The sequence below is a fragment of the Peromyscus californicus genome, unplaced genomic scaffold, assembly GCF_007827085.1.
Source record: "Peromyscus californicus insignis strain IS unplaced genomic scaffold, ASM782708v3 Scaffold_3__1_contigs__length_106647218, whole genome shotgun sequence".
Taxonomy (NCBI): domain Eukaryota; kingdom Metazoa; phylum Chordata; class Mammalia; order Rodentia; family Cricetidae; genus Peromyscus; species Peromyscus californicus.
In genome coordinates, this window is record NW_026294551.1 from 28,701,696 (window position 1) to 28,717,668 (window position 15,973).

The window sequence follows — 15,973 nt, forward strand, 5'->3', positions numbered from 1 at the left end:
TAATGAGATCTATTTTTAAACAGTATGGTACTTCTCAAGAAGAGCTGTCATACCTAGTAAATCTGCTCCTTCATCCACATCTCCAATGAGGCCCGAGCCAGCTGAAGACAGTTCTTCAAAGAGAGATTCTGTATTTCGATCAAAAGCTTTGTTCTCTATGCCTTTGGTGGGAGTGCTATTATAAAAACAATAAAGCAAAATCAACAAATTATAAAGACTTTCTCACAATGTATTTTTAATATAATGATTAAACAGCATAGAAATTTCTTACAATTTACATTTACTATAAAGTATCAACATAAAAAGATTTCTCAGCCGGGCGGTGGCGGCGCACGCCTTTAATCCCAGCACTCGGGAGGCAGAGGCAGGTGGATCTCTGTGAGTTCGAGGCCAGCCTGGTCTACAGAGTGAATTCCAGGAAAGGCGCAAAGATACACAGAGAAACCCTGTCTCGAAAAACCAAAAACAAAAAAAGAAGATTTCTCAGTGGTTTTCCAAGGAACTCCCACAGAGCATACAAGGAATTACGCTCCTACCGTGAAATCCCAGCAAACATAAAATAATGGCAGCTACTTGGGTCTGTATTACACACATTATATATTTTATTTACAGCTACTCCACAAGGCATAGGATACTATTACCCCAATTTATAAATAAGGAAACTAAAGAGCTTAAGGAATTTGACAGAATCATTCAGCAATAGGTGGAAGAAGAATTCAAACTAAGGCAATGTTGATTTATTTTATTTTTTATGACAGGGTCTCATGTCATCCAGGTTGGCCCCAAGCTTGCTATGTAGCTGAGGATGACCATGGACTTCTGATCCTCCAGTGACAGGCTTGTGTAACTAGCTTGACAAAAATGAAGACACTCTAAAGAGACTCTGTGTCTCCCAATCTGACTATCAGACTATTGAGACAGTAGACCCCAAGAAATGTAAATTTTGCTAGGAATTTCATGCCAGAAGGAAAAAATATCAGCCAGAGGGGCAACTTGTCTCCCATAAAGAGATTTCACACAGTTCTAACAACTTGTCAGACCATCTGACAGGATGAGACTGAAGCCTAGACAGTGATGGGTCTGTGATCTCCCTTCAGGTCCACAAAGAAGGTCTTGGGGGTTCCCTGGATCTCTCTGTTCCTCTCCCAATATTGATTGCCACATTGAATAAATCAATCCCCCCTTTCTGCTTTCTACTTTTAGTTTGGCTTTTATTTGGCTTACTGAGGTGGCCAGACCAGACTTGGGGCACCGATTGTGACTCCCAAGTCTGATGATACTTACACCACCATTCCTAGTTGATACAGTGCTGGGGATCAATCCCAGGGCTTCATGCCTCCCAGATAAGCACTTTGCCAATTGAGCTACAGCCTCAATAGAATCAATAATCTTAACTATGATGTTCTGAACTATCTGGTACAAATTAGCATGGTTTTATGGCTTTTTCTTTTGTTTTTCTAAAAAAACACAAGAAGTCAGGCATGAGAGTACATGCCTTTATTCTCAGCACCTAGAACTCAAGAGGCACAGGCAGATCACCATGAGCTCCAGCTCAGCTTGGTCAACATATTGAGTGGCCAGCCAAAGATACGTAGTAAGACACTCTTTAAAAAAAAAAGAAAATTAGAGGAAAAAAAAATACAAACATCATGCTCCCCTCCAACTCACAAAACCTTACTACAAACTCAATTTTGAATGTAAAAGACAGTCATAGTGTTAGTATTCCACCCCTTGGGGACCTGCCCTGCATGTCCCGATGTAAAGTCTACTTTAAGAGAAAACCCTCCATCCCTCCCCCTCTCACCAGAGATATAGCACACACACACCCCATCTCTCTCTTTCCCTTTTTCTTTCTCCCTCTCTCTCCCCCCCACCAAATAAAACTCTTCACTGAGCGCTATCTGCATGGCATCTCTGTCCCTCACCAACAGTGAGGCACTTTGGCTCTACCTGCCAAAGCTTCCTGTGCGCTCTATTATAAAATGTAGTAGTTTGCTTATCTGAGACAGGGTCTCACTATGGTTATCCTGGAACTCATGGGCAGACTAGGCTGGGAATATTTCCGGCTCTACGTCCCAAATTCTGGGATTGAAGGCATGCACTACGATGACCTACCATAAGAGTGTTTGGCTTTTTGTTGTTGGGAGTTTTTGGGTTTTTTTTGCAGTAGAAAAGTTAACATAATTTAAGTGACTATTAACAGGAGACAGCTGGAGATATATACATAAAGTAAAAATTTTACTTTATGGTGTGTGTATGTGTGTATATATATATATATATATATATATATATATATATATATATATATATATATATATATATAAAGTTATATAGCTTATGGGATATATGTGGTGATATATTGTGTACCCTAAGAAACTTGCCTGAGATTAGGGGACAGAGACTACCAGCTCTCTGAACAATGGAAACCAAGTCACATCTATGTCCCCACTCAATGCTGAGGATCCAGGTCAGGAGCTCACACATAGCTGGCAAACATTCTGCTACTAAGCTAACTGCTAGCCTTTGGAAATCAAGTTTAAATGTTGTACAGGCAGGAAACCAGGAAATATGCATTTACCTATGCACGTGTAAAAAGTCACAGAGCAGCAGACATTTAAAAACTACTCTACCACAAAAGAGAGCCCAAACCAAAGGGGTGGGGGGTGGGGAGAACACTATAACAAAATAGAACTTACTGGACAATGTAGTCAGTGGCAGCAATAACAGAAAACAAAGACTCCAACCAAAAAAGAAAAGACCATAAAATTTTCAGAATAAATATATCTATAAATGGTAACTATCTAGGTATAGGGACCTAACAGCCAGCCCTAACCTGGTGGCACTGTGTTTTTGCTTGCTCAGAAATGAACAGCTCTATCCCAGCCATTAAAGGGCTCAAAGCTGAGGAATAATTTACACAGGTCCCTGGGATGACTAAAGAAACGTAATATGGAGCCAGGTATCCCTTAAGAGCTGCTGACCTTTTGTTCTGGAATGCCTGGAGATCCTAGTGGCCTGCAGGTGAGATAAGAATAGGACAATGGGCTGGGAGACATTAATGCTGCCTTTACTTCTGTAAAACCTGCTTATGGCTATGGGAAAGGGGATGGAATGGTCTTTTTATTACTAGATAGCAGGAAGGTAAGAAACAACTGAGGGAAGGAAAACAATTTCACTGCCAAACTTTGGTTCCATGGATAACTGAATACACACCTTTCTGATGGCCACCTTAAAAACTCACCTTAACCCCCGTCCACACAGCATGCTGTATTGGCTCTAAGGCTGCCATCTTCTGGTAGCAGTAAGAATAAATTCATTTAGTCTAAATTTGAATTGAATCTATATCTCTGAAAATGTCACTGAACTTGGTATCATCTGTCTGTAATCCCAGATTTTAAGAGATAAAGGAGGATAATCAGTGCAAGGCCAGGCAGGGCTATATTGCAAGACTGTCATAAAACCAAACCAACCAAACTGAACTCTGTGATAAGGAAGCAGTACCTTCACAATTCTCAAAGTGTTTTCTAACCTGCACTTCTGTATCTAGCCAAACTACCAAACTATGAAGCATGTCTACAAATGATATTTGTTAATTTCAGTCCTCAAAAATTACTGCCCATGCACCCTTTAAAGATCCAGAAAGCTAGTTAGGAATAAACTCTGTAGAAATAAAGGCATATATCAAAAAGCAGATGACATGCGATACAGGAAGTAAATATGAAGATATTCCTAGGTATTGTGGGCATATGGCAGCATAGTAGAGGTCTCCAAGTTCCAAGGAGAAAAGGAAGTAACAACCAACATGGGTCAGTCAATGTCCTAAGTGTATGTGGTACTTTACCAGGTTTTTTATGCAAGCCTCATTCACCCCTTCCTTTGCATTACAGTAAGTTTTAGTAGCTCTGCCTGGTAGTGAAAAATAATAGTTGAGTTATAGGTCACATTATATAGGGGATAAAGAAGCCAAAAAATGCATAAAAGACTCAAATACATTATACATGGAACTCTACTTTTGGGAAACTCCTGTACAGCCTGTGCTAGCACATAACAAAGGGCCTTGGCGTCCTGTTTCTCTGTAGAGAAAGTCTGAAACAGCAGAACTAGGTAAACACCATGGTCTACATGAGAAAGGAACCAGAAGGCCAAGGGGCAGAGTTCTGAAAAAACAGCTAGATTTGGGGTCTGGTCACAATGATGATCTTACACTGAGGAAATTCATTGTCTATCAATGTTAGTGATAAGTCCACGGAACACTATAAGGAAACAAATTTAACCACTCAACATTTCACCAATTCTAGGAAAGCACAAAGCACCAAAAGAAAATTTACATTATGGCTAAGTTGTAATACTTGTATAGCCATACTAATATCAACAATAAATTCAGAGAATGAAAAGATAGATGGTGCTAAGAGCAATCCCTAGTCCTGTTGTAACAGAAAAGAAGAGTGAAGCAAGATTTGAACCTACATAAGTCTTTCTCTGTCTAGGGTTATTCTTATCCTGGGGTCCATGCATTTAACCATTACTTCATGGTACTCAGTGCTTAGTAGGGATTAATAAATGATGCATCTTTATGGCTGTGGTGGTTTGAAAGAAAATGGCCCCCAAAAAGAGTGGCACTATTAGGAGGTGTAGCCTTGTTGGAGTAGGTGTGGTCTTGTTAGAGGAAGGGTGTCACTGTGGAGGCGGGCTTTGAGGTCTCATACATGCTCAAACCATGCCCCATGAGACAGTTCACTTTCTGTTGCTTGCAAGATGTAGAATTTTCAGCTCCAGCAACATGTCTGTCTGCAAGCCTCCATGGCCCACCATGATGAAAGTAGCCTCTGAAATTATAAGCTTTCACCACAATTAAATGTTTTCCTTTATAAGAGCTGCTGTGGTCATGGTGTTCTTCACAGCACTAGAAACCCTAACTAAGACAATAGCTATTATTCCTTAAAGGTAAATTATTTAGGAAACTCAAAATTCAGCTCTAATCAATGTATTTTGGATAACCTTGATATTGTAACAGTGCCTGGCCATTCTCCTGCTATCATCAAACAACCCTCCCACGAAAATGAGACTTAGTTCCCCAATAATGAAATCACTGCATTTTAAACAGAATACATTCTCTTCTTCCTCATTTGTAAGAAAAAAAAAAAACAAAGTTTGTTCAAATTTTTACTTCCTCCACTTCTCCTCTTTGTTTCCTTAGGCTGCAGGAATTACTTCTTGGCTCTTTCCTCCTTCATCTGCTATCATGTGACTGTGTCTTCTCCAGAACTAGATGACTCCAGTGTTATTAAGGTGGGGTGGGAGCTCTATGGGGATGATTAGGCCATAAGGGCTCCTCTCTTGTGAGAGTGAGGTAAGGTCCCTTGGAAGAGACACTTTACATACAGCACTAAGCTACTCTGTTCTTCTGCCTTCCACCATTAAAGGATACTGCATCCTCTCCTCTGTTGCATGAATCCTAAATGATCTTATAATAAAAACCTGGAGCCAGATATTAGAGTGAAACCTGAAAGATCAGAGAAGAGCAAGCTACACTCCTCAGCCTGACAGAGCCTCTGCAAGAGAGCGAATTCCTGTCTCCTCCTGCCTTATATTCCTTTCTCTGCCCAGCCATATCACTTCCTATCTCAATCTTTCTACTGCTGGGATTAAAGGTATGTGATCCCAAGTACTGGAATTAAAGGTGTGTGCTACCACTGCCTGGCTGTTTCTCTTTTAGACTGGATTAATCTCATGTAGCCCAGTGTGGCCTTGAATTCACAGAAATCCAAACAGATCTCTGCCTCTGCCTCCTCAGTGCTAGGATTAAAGGTGTGTGCCACCACTGCCTGACCTCTGTGGCTAACTCTGTGGCTGGCTCTGTCCTCTGATCTTCAGGCAAGCTTTAGTTCTTAGATTACAAACATATCACCACACTCCTCATAGGGATCCAGCAAGAAGGCATCATCTTGGAAATAAAGAACAGCCCACACTGGACAACTGAACCAGCAGGGCCTTGATCTTGGACTTCCTAGCCTGAGAATTATGAGAAAATGTATCTCTGTTCTCTATACACGAATCAGTATCATCTACTGTTGCAGCAACACAGACAAAAACACCATCCTCCCTTATGTCCTAATTCCTAATGCTGCCAGATGAATTTCCCCCAAAATTTAAAACACGAACAATATGCAGCTTCAAAGGCAGAAACTGAATTTTACAGTACTAATGCTTCTTTAGCACAATATGAACTGATCTTGTTTAGTCAGAAACAAGATCAGAATGCCAATCAGAATGACAAAAAAGAAAGAGAATCATAGAATGTGACATTTTCAGTACCTTGAACCTTTATATCCACTGAGGTCTTTGTCCATATCCAATTCAGGAGTGGATTCAATGATTGCTTGAACTTCTGATTTCTCCTCATTTTCAGCAGAGTCTAAGGGTAGAAATAATGAAATAATTGCATGTATTCTATGTATGAAAACTCTCTTGCCTGTATGGTTTTAAATACAACTACTGAATGAGTATTTTTGAAAACTCTCAAGGTTGTGTTCTAGGAAACATGAGGTTAGACAATGTCACATACTGAGGTAACAGTCAATCTCCAGAACTAGTTAAGTAACCAAAACTGGTGTTTTCATCTATAGTTCTGGGACACATAGTACAACATATCATAGGGACTGATACTATTCCTATTTAAGGGATGTGGTGGTTTGAAAGAAACTGGCCCTCAAGGGAGTGTCCTTTTTAGGAAGTGTGGCCTTGTTGGAGTAAGTGTGTCACTTGGGGGGGGTGGGGGCCTTGAGGTCTCTTTTTCTCAAGCTTCTCTCAGTATGACAGTCAGTCCACTTCCTGTTGTGTCTGAGTCAAGATGTAGGACTCTCAGCTCCAGCACCAGATCTACCTGCATGATGTCATGCTCCCCGTTCTGATAATAATGTACAGAACCTCTGAAACTGTAAGCAAGCCACCTCAATTAAATGTTTTTATTTATAAGAGTTGCCACAGTCATGGTGTCTCTTCACAACAATAAAAAACCCTAACTAAGACAAGGGGGATGCCAACTGCCCAAGACAGTGGTTCATGCCTGTAACCTCAGCACATGGGAAGTAGAGGCAAGAGGTTCAGGAGTTAAATAAAGGTCACACCTGGCCACATAGTGATCTTGAGGCCAGCCTAGGATACTATTTCAAAAAAGCAAAGCAAACAAACAATAAAGGGGGTGATGGTATTGGCATGATTTGTACATGTCTGTAGTCCCAGATATTCAGAAGCTAAGGCCTGAGGACCACTTAGTTCAAAGCTACAACATAGTGAGGCTCTATCATAAGCAAACAGACCTATGTAAGGGGATGGAACACAATAGACTATTAAGGCAGAGGACAGGAAATGGTACCTTAGTGTCTTTAAGCCCTTTTCTCAGTCACTAATATTTTTCTCTCCAAAACTTGGCATAAGCATTACTTCTTTCAAACTTACTTACAATTGAAAATAACAAATGATCTCTTTCTTTTATATATTTAGAGCAGGTAATACCTCTAGAAATGTATTTTCTCATACTTAATACGTATTAAGTTAACTGAATGAGAATTTTGCCAGTAAGAACTTGGAGTCACTTACCTGTAGATACATTCCTAGTCTCTTGGGCAACCTGTACTTCTATGTGTTTGCTTATCTCTGATTTATTTGGTGTATCTGTGCCTTTTACAAGTCCTTCATTATCTTCCTTTGAGGGAGTATCAGGAGGAATCGCTGACACATCTGAATTTGCTGTTGAAGCTGGAGTGGTAGCTTTAGATCCACCTTGACTAATATCAGAAAGTTCATCCTATAAATCAAAGTAATTAAGAAGAAAAATTTAAAGCAAGTAATTTATTCTAAAATACCTCAAATGAGTTAAAAAATAAACCTGCCCAAAGTTATATTTAAAAACAAAAAAAGCCCAAAAAACACAGAAAGAATAATTGATAGTAGACTATCTATAAATAACTGGGTAATATTTAAATAAATCCTGAGCCAATGAGGTGCCTTAGTGCAGCAGTTCCCAACCTGTGGGTTGTGACCCCTTTAGAGGACAAAGGACCCTTTCACAGGGGTCTCATGTCAGATATCCTACATATCTGATATTTATGTTATGACTCCTAACAGTAGCAAAATTACAGTTATGAAGTAGCAGTGAAACTGTACACAGGGGTCAGCGTTAGGAAGGCTGAGAACTACAGGTTTAATGGACTAAGTGCTTACGGTATAAATAAGCCTGACCATCTGAGTTCCACCTCTGAACCCCAAGTCAAGGTAGAAAGACAGAACTGACTCCAACGTTATCTGTTGACCACCACATGCACACTGTGGCGTGTGTGTGCACTTCCACACAGATGTCATATATACTCAATAATAATAAATACAACTGATTTTGCTGTTGTTGTTTTTGTTTTCCTGTCTACCCCTGGCTGTCCTGGAACTCATTCTATAGACCAGACTGGCCTTGAACTCAGTGAGATCCACCTGCCTCTGCCTCCTGGGTGCTGGGATTAAAGGTATGCACCACCACTGCCTGACTATACAATTGATGTTTTTAAAAAGAGAAAAAAAAAGTTTTTTTCAGATAAAAATTATTTGTAGGGTATGTATATCAGTGCTTGCCTAACACTTGAGACCCTGGGTTTAATCCCTAGCACCACACACATAATTTGAGAGCATCAAAATAAGAGAGAATAAGCTATTTTTTTTTTAAATAAATCCATACAACAAAATACTATGTAGTAGCCGGGCGGTGGTGGCGCACGCCTTTAATCCCAGCACTCGGGAGGCAGAGGCAGGCGGATCTCTGTGAGTTCGAGGCCAGCCTGGTCTCCAAAGCGAGTACCAGGAAAGGCGCAAAGCTACACAGAGAAACCCTGTCTCGAAAAACCAAAAAAAAAAAAAAAAAAAAAAAAAAATACTATGTAGTAATTAAAAACTGTGTTGTAAGGCCGGGTGATGGTGGTGCATGCCTTTAATATCAGCACTCCGGAGGCAGAGGCAGGCAGATCTCTGTGAGTTCGAGGCCAGCCTGGTCTACAGAGTGTATTCCAGGACAGCCAAGGCTGTTACACAGGGAAGCCCTGTCTCGAAAAACCACACACACACACACACACACACACACACACAATTGTGTTGTAGTATTCGAGTATAGTAGCTCATGCCTGTAATCATGGTACTCAGAAGATTGAGGCAAAAGGACTGTTGTAAGTTCAAGGCTAGCCTGAGCCACGCATGTCTTTAAGAGAGGGAAGAGTAGAGGGAGGAAGAGAGGAAAGGAGAGGGAGAGGGAGACCTCTGTGTTGTAGGGCTGGGTGTAGCTTGGTGGTAGAGTGCTTGCCTAAGACACATAATGTTCCCAAATCAATCCCCAGCAACACCAGAAAAAAGGTTAAAAACAGTGGCTATATGAAGTCCGAACATTTGTTATTACCTGTGTTGTTTGGGGTGTATGTGTTCTTTTTGTTGCTTTGGCTTTGGGTTTTGTTTCTTTCACTCTATAATGTTGCTGGCTCAATCTATGAAGTTCAGGCAGGCCTTTAACTTGGGATAGCCCTCCTAACTGGGCCACCAGAGTGCTGGTATTCTAAGTGGGGAGTACTATACTCAGCTCCAAAGTGTGTAAAATGACTAAAGGTACCATATCATTTTTCTTTCTTATGATACATTGTTATTCTTTCCAGAATTTTTGTTTTATTTTTTGAGACAGGGTTTCTCTGTGTAGTTTTGGTGCCTGTCCTGGATCTTGCACTGTACACCAGGCTGGCCTCGAACTCACAGAGATCCATCTGGCTCTGCCTCCCAAGTGCTGGGATTAAAGGCGTGTGCCACAGCCACCCGGCTCTTTCCAGAATTTATAATGATAAGCACGTGCTACTTTTCTGATAAAGAAAAAGGTAAATTCTAGACAAATTTAAATGCAAATAATTAAATGAACTTCTCTTTTGGTTTGAGAGAAAGTTTTGAAGGAAAAAAAAAGAAAACCATTCATACTTCTTAGTAACTCAAGGCTATGCATACATTATTTAACTGTTAGACATTACCCAGTGTAATATAAATCACATGTAATAAAGTTAGCTGAATTGTGCTAATTATTTTCTTCTGTGGATCTCAAATGCTAGACCCACTTCCAATGGTTAAAAAAAGGAACAAATATATATATATAAAAAAATCTCCTGGTTACCTCCTACCCACCTCAAATAAAATAATCATGAAATCCTTGGAATGGTGATTGGCACCTAACATAAAAGTATCTGGAAAAAATCTGCTAATTCAAGCAAATGAGCTTGTTAGGAATGGAGTCAGAAAAAATTGTCATGTGTCTGGATCTAGATGCTCACAATGCTAGGAGTATGAGCCGCCATCACTTCAACATGAACTCTGTCTTTTCTTTGATGTACAGGCCATTAAAAAATACAATAGCCAGTTAACCTGTATTTGTGTTTCATATGCATGAGTTCTTCCTTGTTAAAGGTTTAAAACACAATACATCTTTAAAAAATATAATCTGTGTTCCTAAGGGAGACTCTCAAACCAATTAAGACTGTAGATTTGAAAAGCTCTAGACCAGTGATTCTCAGCTTTCCTAATGCAGCAACCCTTTAATTCAGTTCATGTTGTGGTGACCTCAAACCATAAAATTATTTTGTTGCTATTTCATAACTGTAATTCTGTTACTGTTATGAATTGTAATGTAAACCTCTGATGTGCAGGATTATCTGGTATGTGACCCCCACGAATAGTTCATTTGACCGAAAGGGGTTGTGACCCACAGATTGAGAACTGCTGCTCTAGAGAATTCTTTTTTTTTCTTTAATTTATTTATTTTATGTATGAGTACTCTATCTGCATGTATGCCTTTATGCCAGAAGAGGGCATGAGATCTCACTATAGATGGTTGTAAGCCACCATGTGGTGGCTGGGAAATGAACTCAGAACCTCTGGATGAGCAGCCAGTGCTCTTAACCTCTGAGCCATCTCTCCAGCACCTCTAGAGAATTCTTAATCAAGTACATCTATACAGAGTTTTAAAGATTATATCGCTTAAGTTATCTGGGCAAAAAAATCAAGATGAGGATTTGTTTTTTTTTTTTCTCCCTCTTATCTATCATTCTAGCTATTAATACCTTGACCACAATGTCTAGTTATTTTCACCTTAAGATTTTTTTATCTAGTAATTAATGAGTTCACAACATATACAGTTTGGTAAAAAATCCTCCTCCTGAATACATTTGTGCACCTGAAAGCATGAAGTCAAAGAACCAGGGAAGAGCCAAACCTAAGAAAGAAGCAATGTCAGGGTACAGAGGAGTGGTAAGTTAAAACCTCCTTGGAAGAACATCTCTCTCTCTCTCACACACACACACACACACACACACACACACACACACACACACACACACACACACACGTCAGAGTTGCCCTGGGCTACCCAATAACCTGAGATCCATAACTTCCACTTCATACTTTCGCCACATAAAAATATCTTACACTTTTTAAAATAGCTCACTGTGTGGGCTGTACTTCTGTCAGCCGGATCTTAGGGATACAGCATGAGCATCAAGGAGACCTTTGTTCTAAATCTGAGGGGGAACATTTTCAAAGGAGCCCATTTTCCATGGCCTTGCAGACAGTGATGACAAAGTTCCTATGTAAAAAGCAAAAAAGCACTTTGACAAGAAGCCAATTAATACAATGTTTGAAGTAGCAGAGAGACTCCAGCCTCTGTCTCATCGAGTGCTAGGATTACAAGTAGCAGCTATCTTGTCCAACCCTAGTGCTTTTGATTGGCAAGTTCTGAGATGTTTTATATTTATATGAACATACCTAACAATACACATAAAATCACACACTTAAATATGGGAGTTGGGATGGTGGCTTATACTTTCCATCCCAGCAACAGAAAGCTGAGGCAGAAGGATAATGAGCTAAAAATCAGTTAGAGCTGATAGAAACCTTGCCTCAAAACTGAAAAAAAAAAAAAAAAAAATAAGCCAGGTGGTGGTGGCACACACCTTTAATCCCAGCACTCAGGAGGCAGAGGCAGGCAGATCTCTGAGTTTGATGCCAGCCTGGTCTACCAAGAGTGTTCTGGGACAGCAAAGAACAGCTAAGGATACACAGAGAAACCCTGTCTCTAAAAACCAAAAGAAAAAAATAAACAAAAAAATAAAGCAGGCAGATATCCTTGAGTTTGAGGCTAACCTGGTCTACATAGCAAGTCCCAGGCCAGCAAAGGCTTCACAATGAGACTTTATCCCAAAAATAAATAAATAAACACACACATACATACATAAAGTAATTGTTATGTTGTTTTTATTATGAAGTAAAAAAAATTGTGTAATTACTTTTGGTCTCATTTGGGGCATCGGGGTAAAAGCAATCTGACCTCTGTAATATTTCCTACTGGGTGTTTTTCTTATCAGGCTAATAAAAGTCTAAAAACTAGAGAGATGGCCTAGTGGTTAATAGTAGCCATTCTTCCAGAGGATCCAGGTTTAATTCCCAGCATCCACATGGTAACTAATAGCGTCTCTAATTCTAATTCCAGGAGATCCAGTGCACTTACCACGGCCTCCATGGGTGCCAGGCACACATATACTGCATAAATAGACATACAGGCAAAATCATTTAAAATAAAAATAAATAAATCTTAAGCTGGGAGTGCAGGCCTTTAATCTCAGCACTGGCAATGGCAATACTGCCTGGTCTACCTAACAAGTTCTAGGATAGCCAGGGCTACATAGAGAGACCCTGTCTCAAAAAACAAGAATAAACAAAAAGGAGGAGGAGGGAGAAGGAAGGAAGGAAGGAAGGAAGGAAGGAAGGAAGGAAGGAACTAATCAAGGGGAAAACACAGCTTTTTTCAGCATTTTATTCTCTGTATAAGTATGTGTGCAGAGGACAACCTCAGGTGGCTTCCCTAGGCATTGTCCATTTTTTTTTTTAAAGACAGGGTAGCTCATTGGTCCAGCATACATCAAATAAGCTAATATAGCTGGCCAGTGAGCCTGAGGGATGGATCTGCCTGCCTATGCCTCCCCAGGTCTGGTATTACAAATACACACCAGCTATCTCCCCAGCCTATCTGCTTTTCAGATTTAAAGCTTTTAAAATGGATGAAAGCAAACAAATAACCAGCCCATATGAAATCCTCAGCTGGAACATCCACCACCTTGTAATTTTATGCTGATGTTACTTTCTCCCCAAATAACTCAGCCTTGAAAGCAACTGGTACAGACTCTTTTGGTTCACAATTCTATAACACACAAGTTTCTGAGAGTATATGCATTAAAAAGGAGGGGGGGGTTATGTAGGAAGAGTTTGTGACTCAAAGGAACATGGAATCAAAACTTTAGACATGGATAGGTAAAATATATGTGGAATATATTCGGGTAACTAAGGAAAGGCAGGAACGCCCTAATCTTGAGGATATTCTGAAAGAGAAAGACCCTGTTTCACTTCACTGCTGAGTGACTTCTATAGACCTGGGTTAGCTGCTGACCTGGACCATGGACAGTCTTCCTATGTACATCAGGTGTGACAGCAGCAGACTCCACAGTTGTTCTGGGAACAAAGTTGAATGGAGCCCTGAGTAGAGCTGAAGAAAACCATTAAAGCTGGGGAAGTAGCCCTTGGTAAAAATGACACCCTGGGCAAGGCTAGACAAGCTTTGTATACCCTGCCCTAAGCAAAGACTGTGTTCAAAGTTTCTTACCCAGAGTTGGATAATTGGAAACAGACTGAATTTTTCACAGAATGCACTTACATGTTTTAAATTTCAAAACGCTTACTCTGAAGGAGGAGCAAATTATAGTCACAGTAAAGCCCTGTCAAGCACTGTAAATTATTTTCTTCTGCATTTCAGAGAATAACATCAAGATTCTTCAAAATTGAGCATGTGATATCTGGAGAATAGCAGTTTGAGAAAGGAACCAATAGTTAACCTCTTCTGTTTACTTTCTGCAAAATGTTCTGAATCACCATTCTCACCTCCTGTTCTACAGCCTTCAGAGGTTCAGGACTATGGCTGACCTGGGTAGAGGGAAAGATTATAAAAGAAAAAAAAATATGTATTTACTCGGTGTTAACAAATCTGTCTTTTTGGTTTACACTATTTCTTAGGCTATAGCTGCATCTATTACCTCCTGTGTTTAAAATGAGGGTTTTGAAAGTCAGGTACAGCAATGCCTGCCCTCAGTCCTAGCTCTGGAAAGCTAAGGCAGAAGACTGAAGGCTGAATGCTGACTTGGGCTTCCTGGTCACTTCTGGACCAGCCTTGGAACACAGCGAGTCCTTGTCTAGGGTGGGATGGCTTGCCAAGACTGACAGCCTAAGTTCAATCCTCAGAACCACATGGTAGGATAGAACCAACTCCTGAAAGTTGTCCCCTGACTCCTACATGCACACATGAACAAATGCGTGCACACATGCACACGCACATACATTTTTTTTATTTTTTATTTATTTATTTTTTTTGGTTTTTCGAGACAGGGTTTCTCTGTGTAGCTTTGCGCCTTTCCTGGGACTCACTTGGTAGCCCAGGCTGGCCTCGAACTCACAGAGATCCGCCTGGCTCTGCCTCCCGAGTGCTGGGATTAAAGGCGTGCGCCACCACCGCCCGGCTACATTTTTTTTAATATAAAAGACATTAAGACCATATCTCAAGAAACAAAAATTATAGTTGGCAATGGTGATGCACACCTTTAATTCCAGCACTAGGAGGCAGAAGCAGGCATATCTCTGAGTTAGAGGCCAGCGTAGTCTATAGAGTGAGTTCCAGGACAGCCAGGGCTACACAGAGAAACCCTGTCTTGAAAAAAAAAAAAAATTACAAAAGAGAAAGCTTAGTGTTTCTTTGGTTTTGAACTACTCCTGCTAAGATTACAGTTTCAAATATCTTACTTCATATTTTCTTTTATTGTTGTTGTTATTGTGTGTGTGGTGTACGGACAAACATATACCACAGCACATGACAGAAGTCAGAGGATATCTTTTTGGTTCTTTCCTCTTCTCTCTCTCTCTCTCTCTCTCTCTCTCTCTCTCTCTCTCTCTCTCTCTTTTTTTTTTTTAAAGATTTATTTATTTATTATGTATACAGTGTTCTGTCTGCATGTATCCCTGCAGGCCAGAAGAGGGCACCAGATCTCATTACAGATGGTTGTGAGCCACCACGTGGTTGCTGGGAATTGAACTCAGGACCTTTCGAAGAGCAAGCAGTGCTCTTAACCTCTGAGCCATCTCTCCAGCTCTCGCTCTTTTTTTTAATTTTCCGGAGCTGAGGACCAAACCCAGGGCCTTGTGCTCGCTAGGCAAGCAGGCTACCACTGAGCTAAATCCCCAACCCCTCCTCTTCTCTTGTTGAGGCAGGGTCTTGGTATTTCTAGTGCTTCCCTGCATACTCCAGCCTAACTGGACCCCAAGCTTCTTGCTGGGTTACAGGTGTTGTACATGGCTGCTGGGGACTGAACTGAGGGTTCTCAGGCTTGCGTGGGAACTTTACCTGCTGAGCCACCTCACTGTTCTTACCTTATACTTTTGGATAAGTCGCCGATGACAGTTCCTTTACTACTTCTATAACCCCATGAAAATCTTCCTGACACATATGCCAGTCACCATGAACATCCAACAGAGCAAAAATTCCAACGTGGCACACTTGAAAATGTTTACTATTCCCTTTCTTCCCCTCATCATTACTGAAACTGTTAAATAACACCAAGGATCAAAGAGTAGCAATTTTTTAAAAATTTATTTATAGCTATAATTTTCCCTCTCAGACAAAACAAAAAACAAAAAACAAAAAAAACAAAAAAGCAAACAGGGACTGTCTTCAACCTAAAGCGACCTTAAATTTTAAATATTCTTGGTTTGGAAATGTATCCAACTCCCCCTACCACCTGATTTAATTCTTAGGTAGGTTTGGGATGTGTGTCTATAATCCTAACATTTAGAAGGTAGAGGCAGAAGGATCAAG

General features: G+C 40.4%; 1 protein-coding gene across 14 annotated transcripts in view; it reads right to left on the reverse strand.

The window, feature by feature from the left end:
- Positions 1-15,973, reverse strand: part of Spag9 (sperm associated antigen 9) — a 133,092-nt gene that overhangs the window by 47,370 nt on the left and 69,749 nt on the right. For 8 of the 14 annotated variants that reach the window (XM_052759660.1, XM_052759663.1, XM_052759665.1 and 5 more), the window contains 3 exons: positions 7,600-7,807; positions 6,316-6,415; positions 54-175 (listed from right to left, as the gene is read on the reverse strand). In XM_052759660.1, coding sequence (XP_052615620.1) covers positions 54-175; positions 6,316-6,415; positions 7,600-7,807 — 430 coding nt within the window. Of the gene's footprint in view, positions 1-53; positions 176-6,315; positions 6,416-7,599; positions 7,808-13,992; positions 14,035-15,973 lie in introns of all 14 variants that reach the window. The other 6 variants (XM_052759657.1, XM_052759656.1, XM_052759658.1 and 3 more) reach the window with 1 other exon arrangement.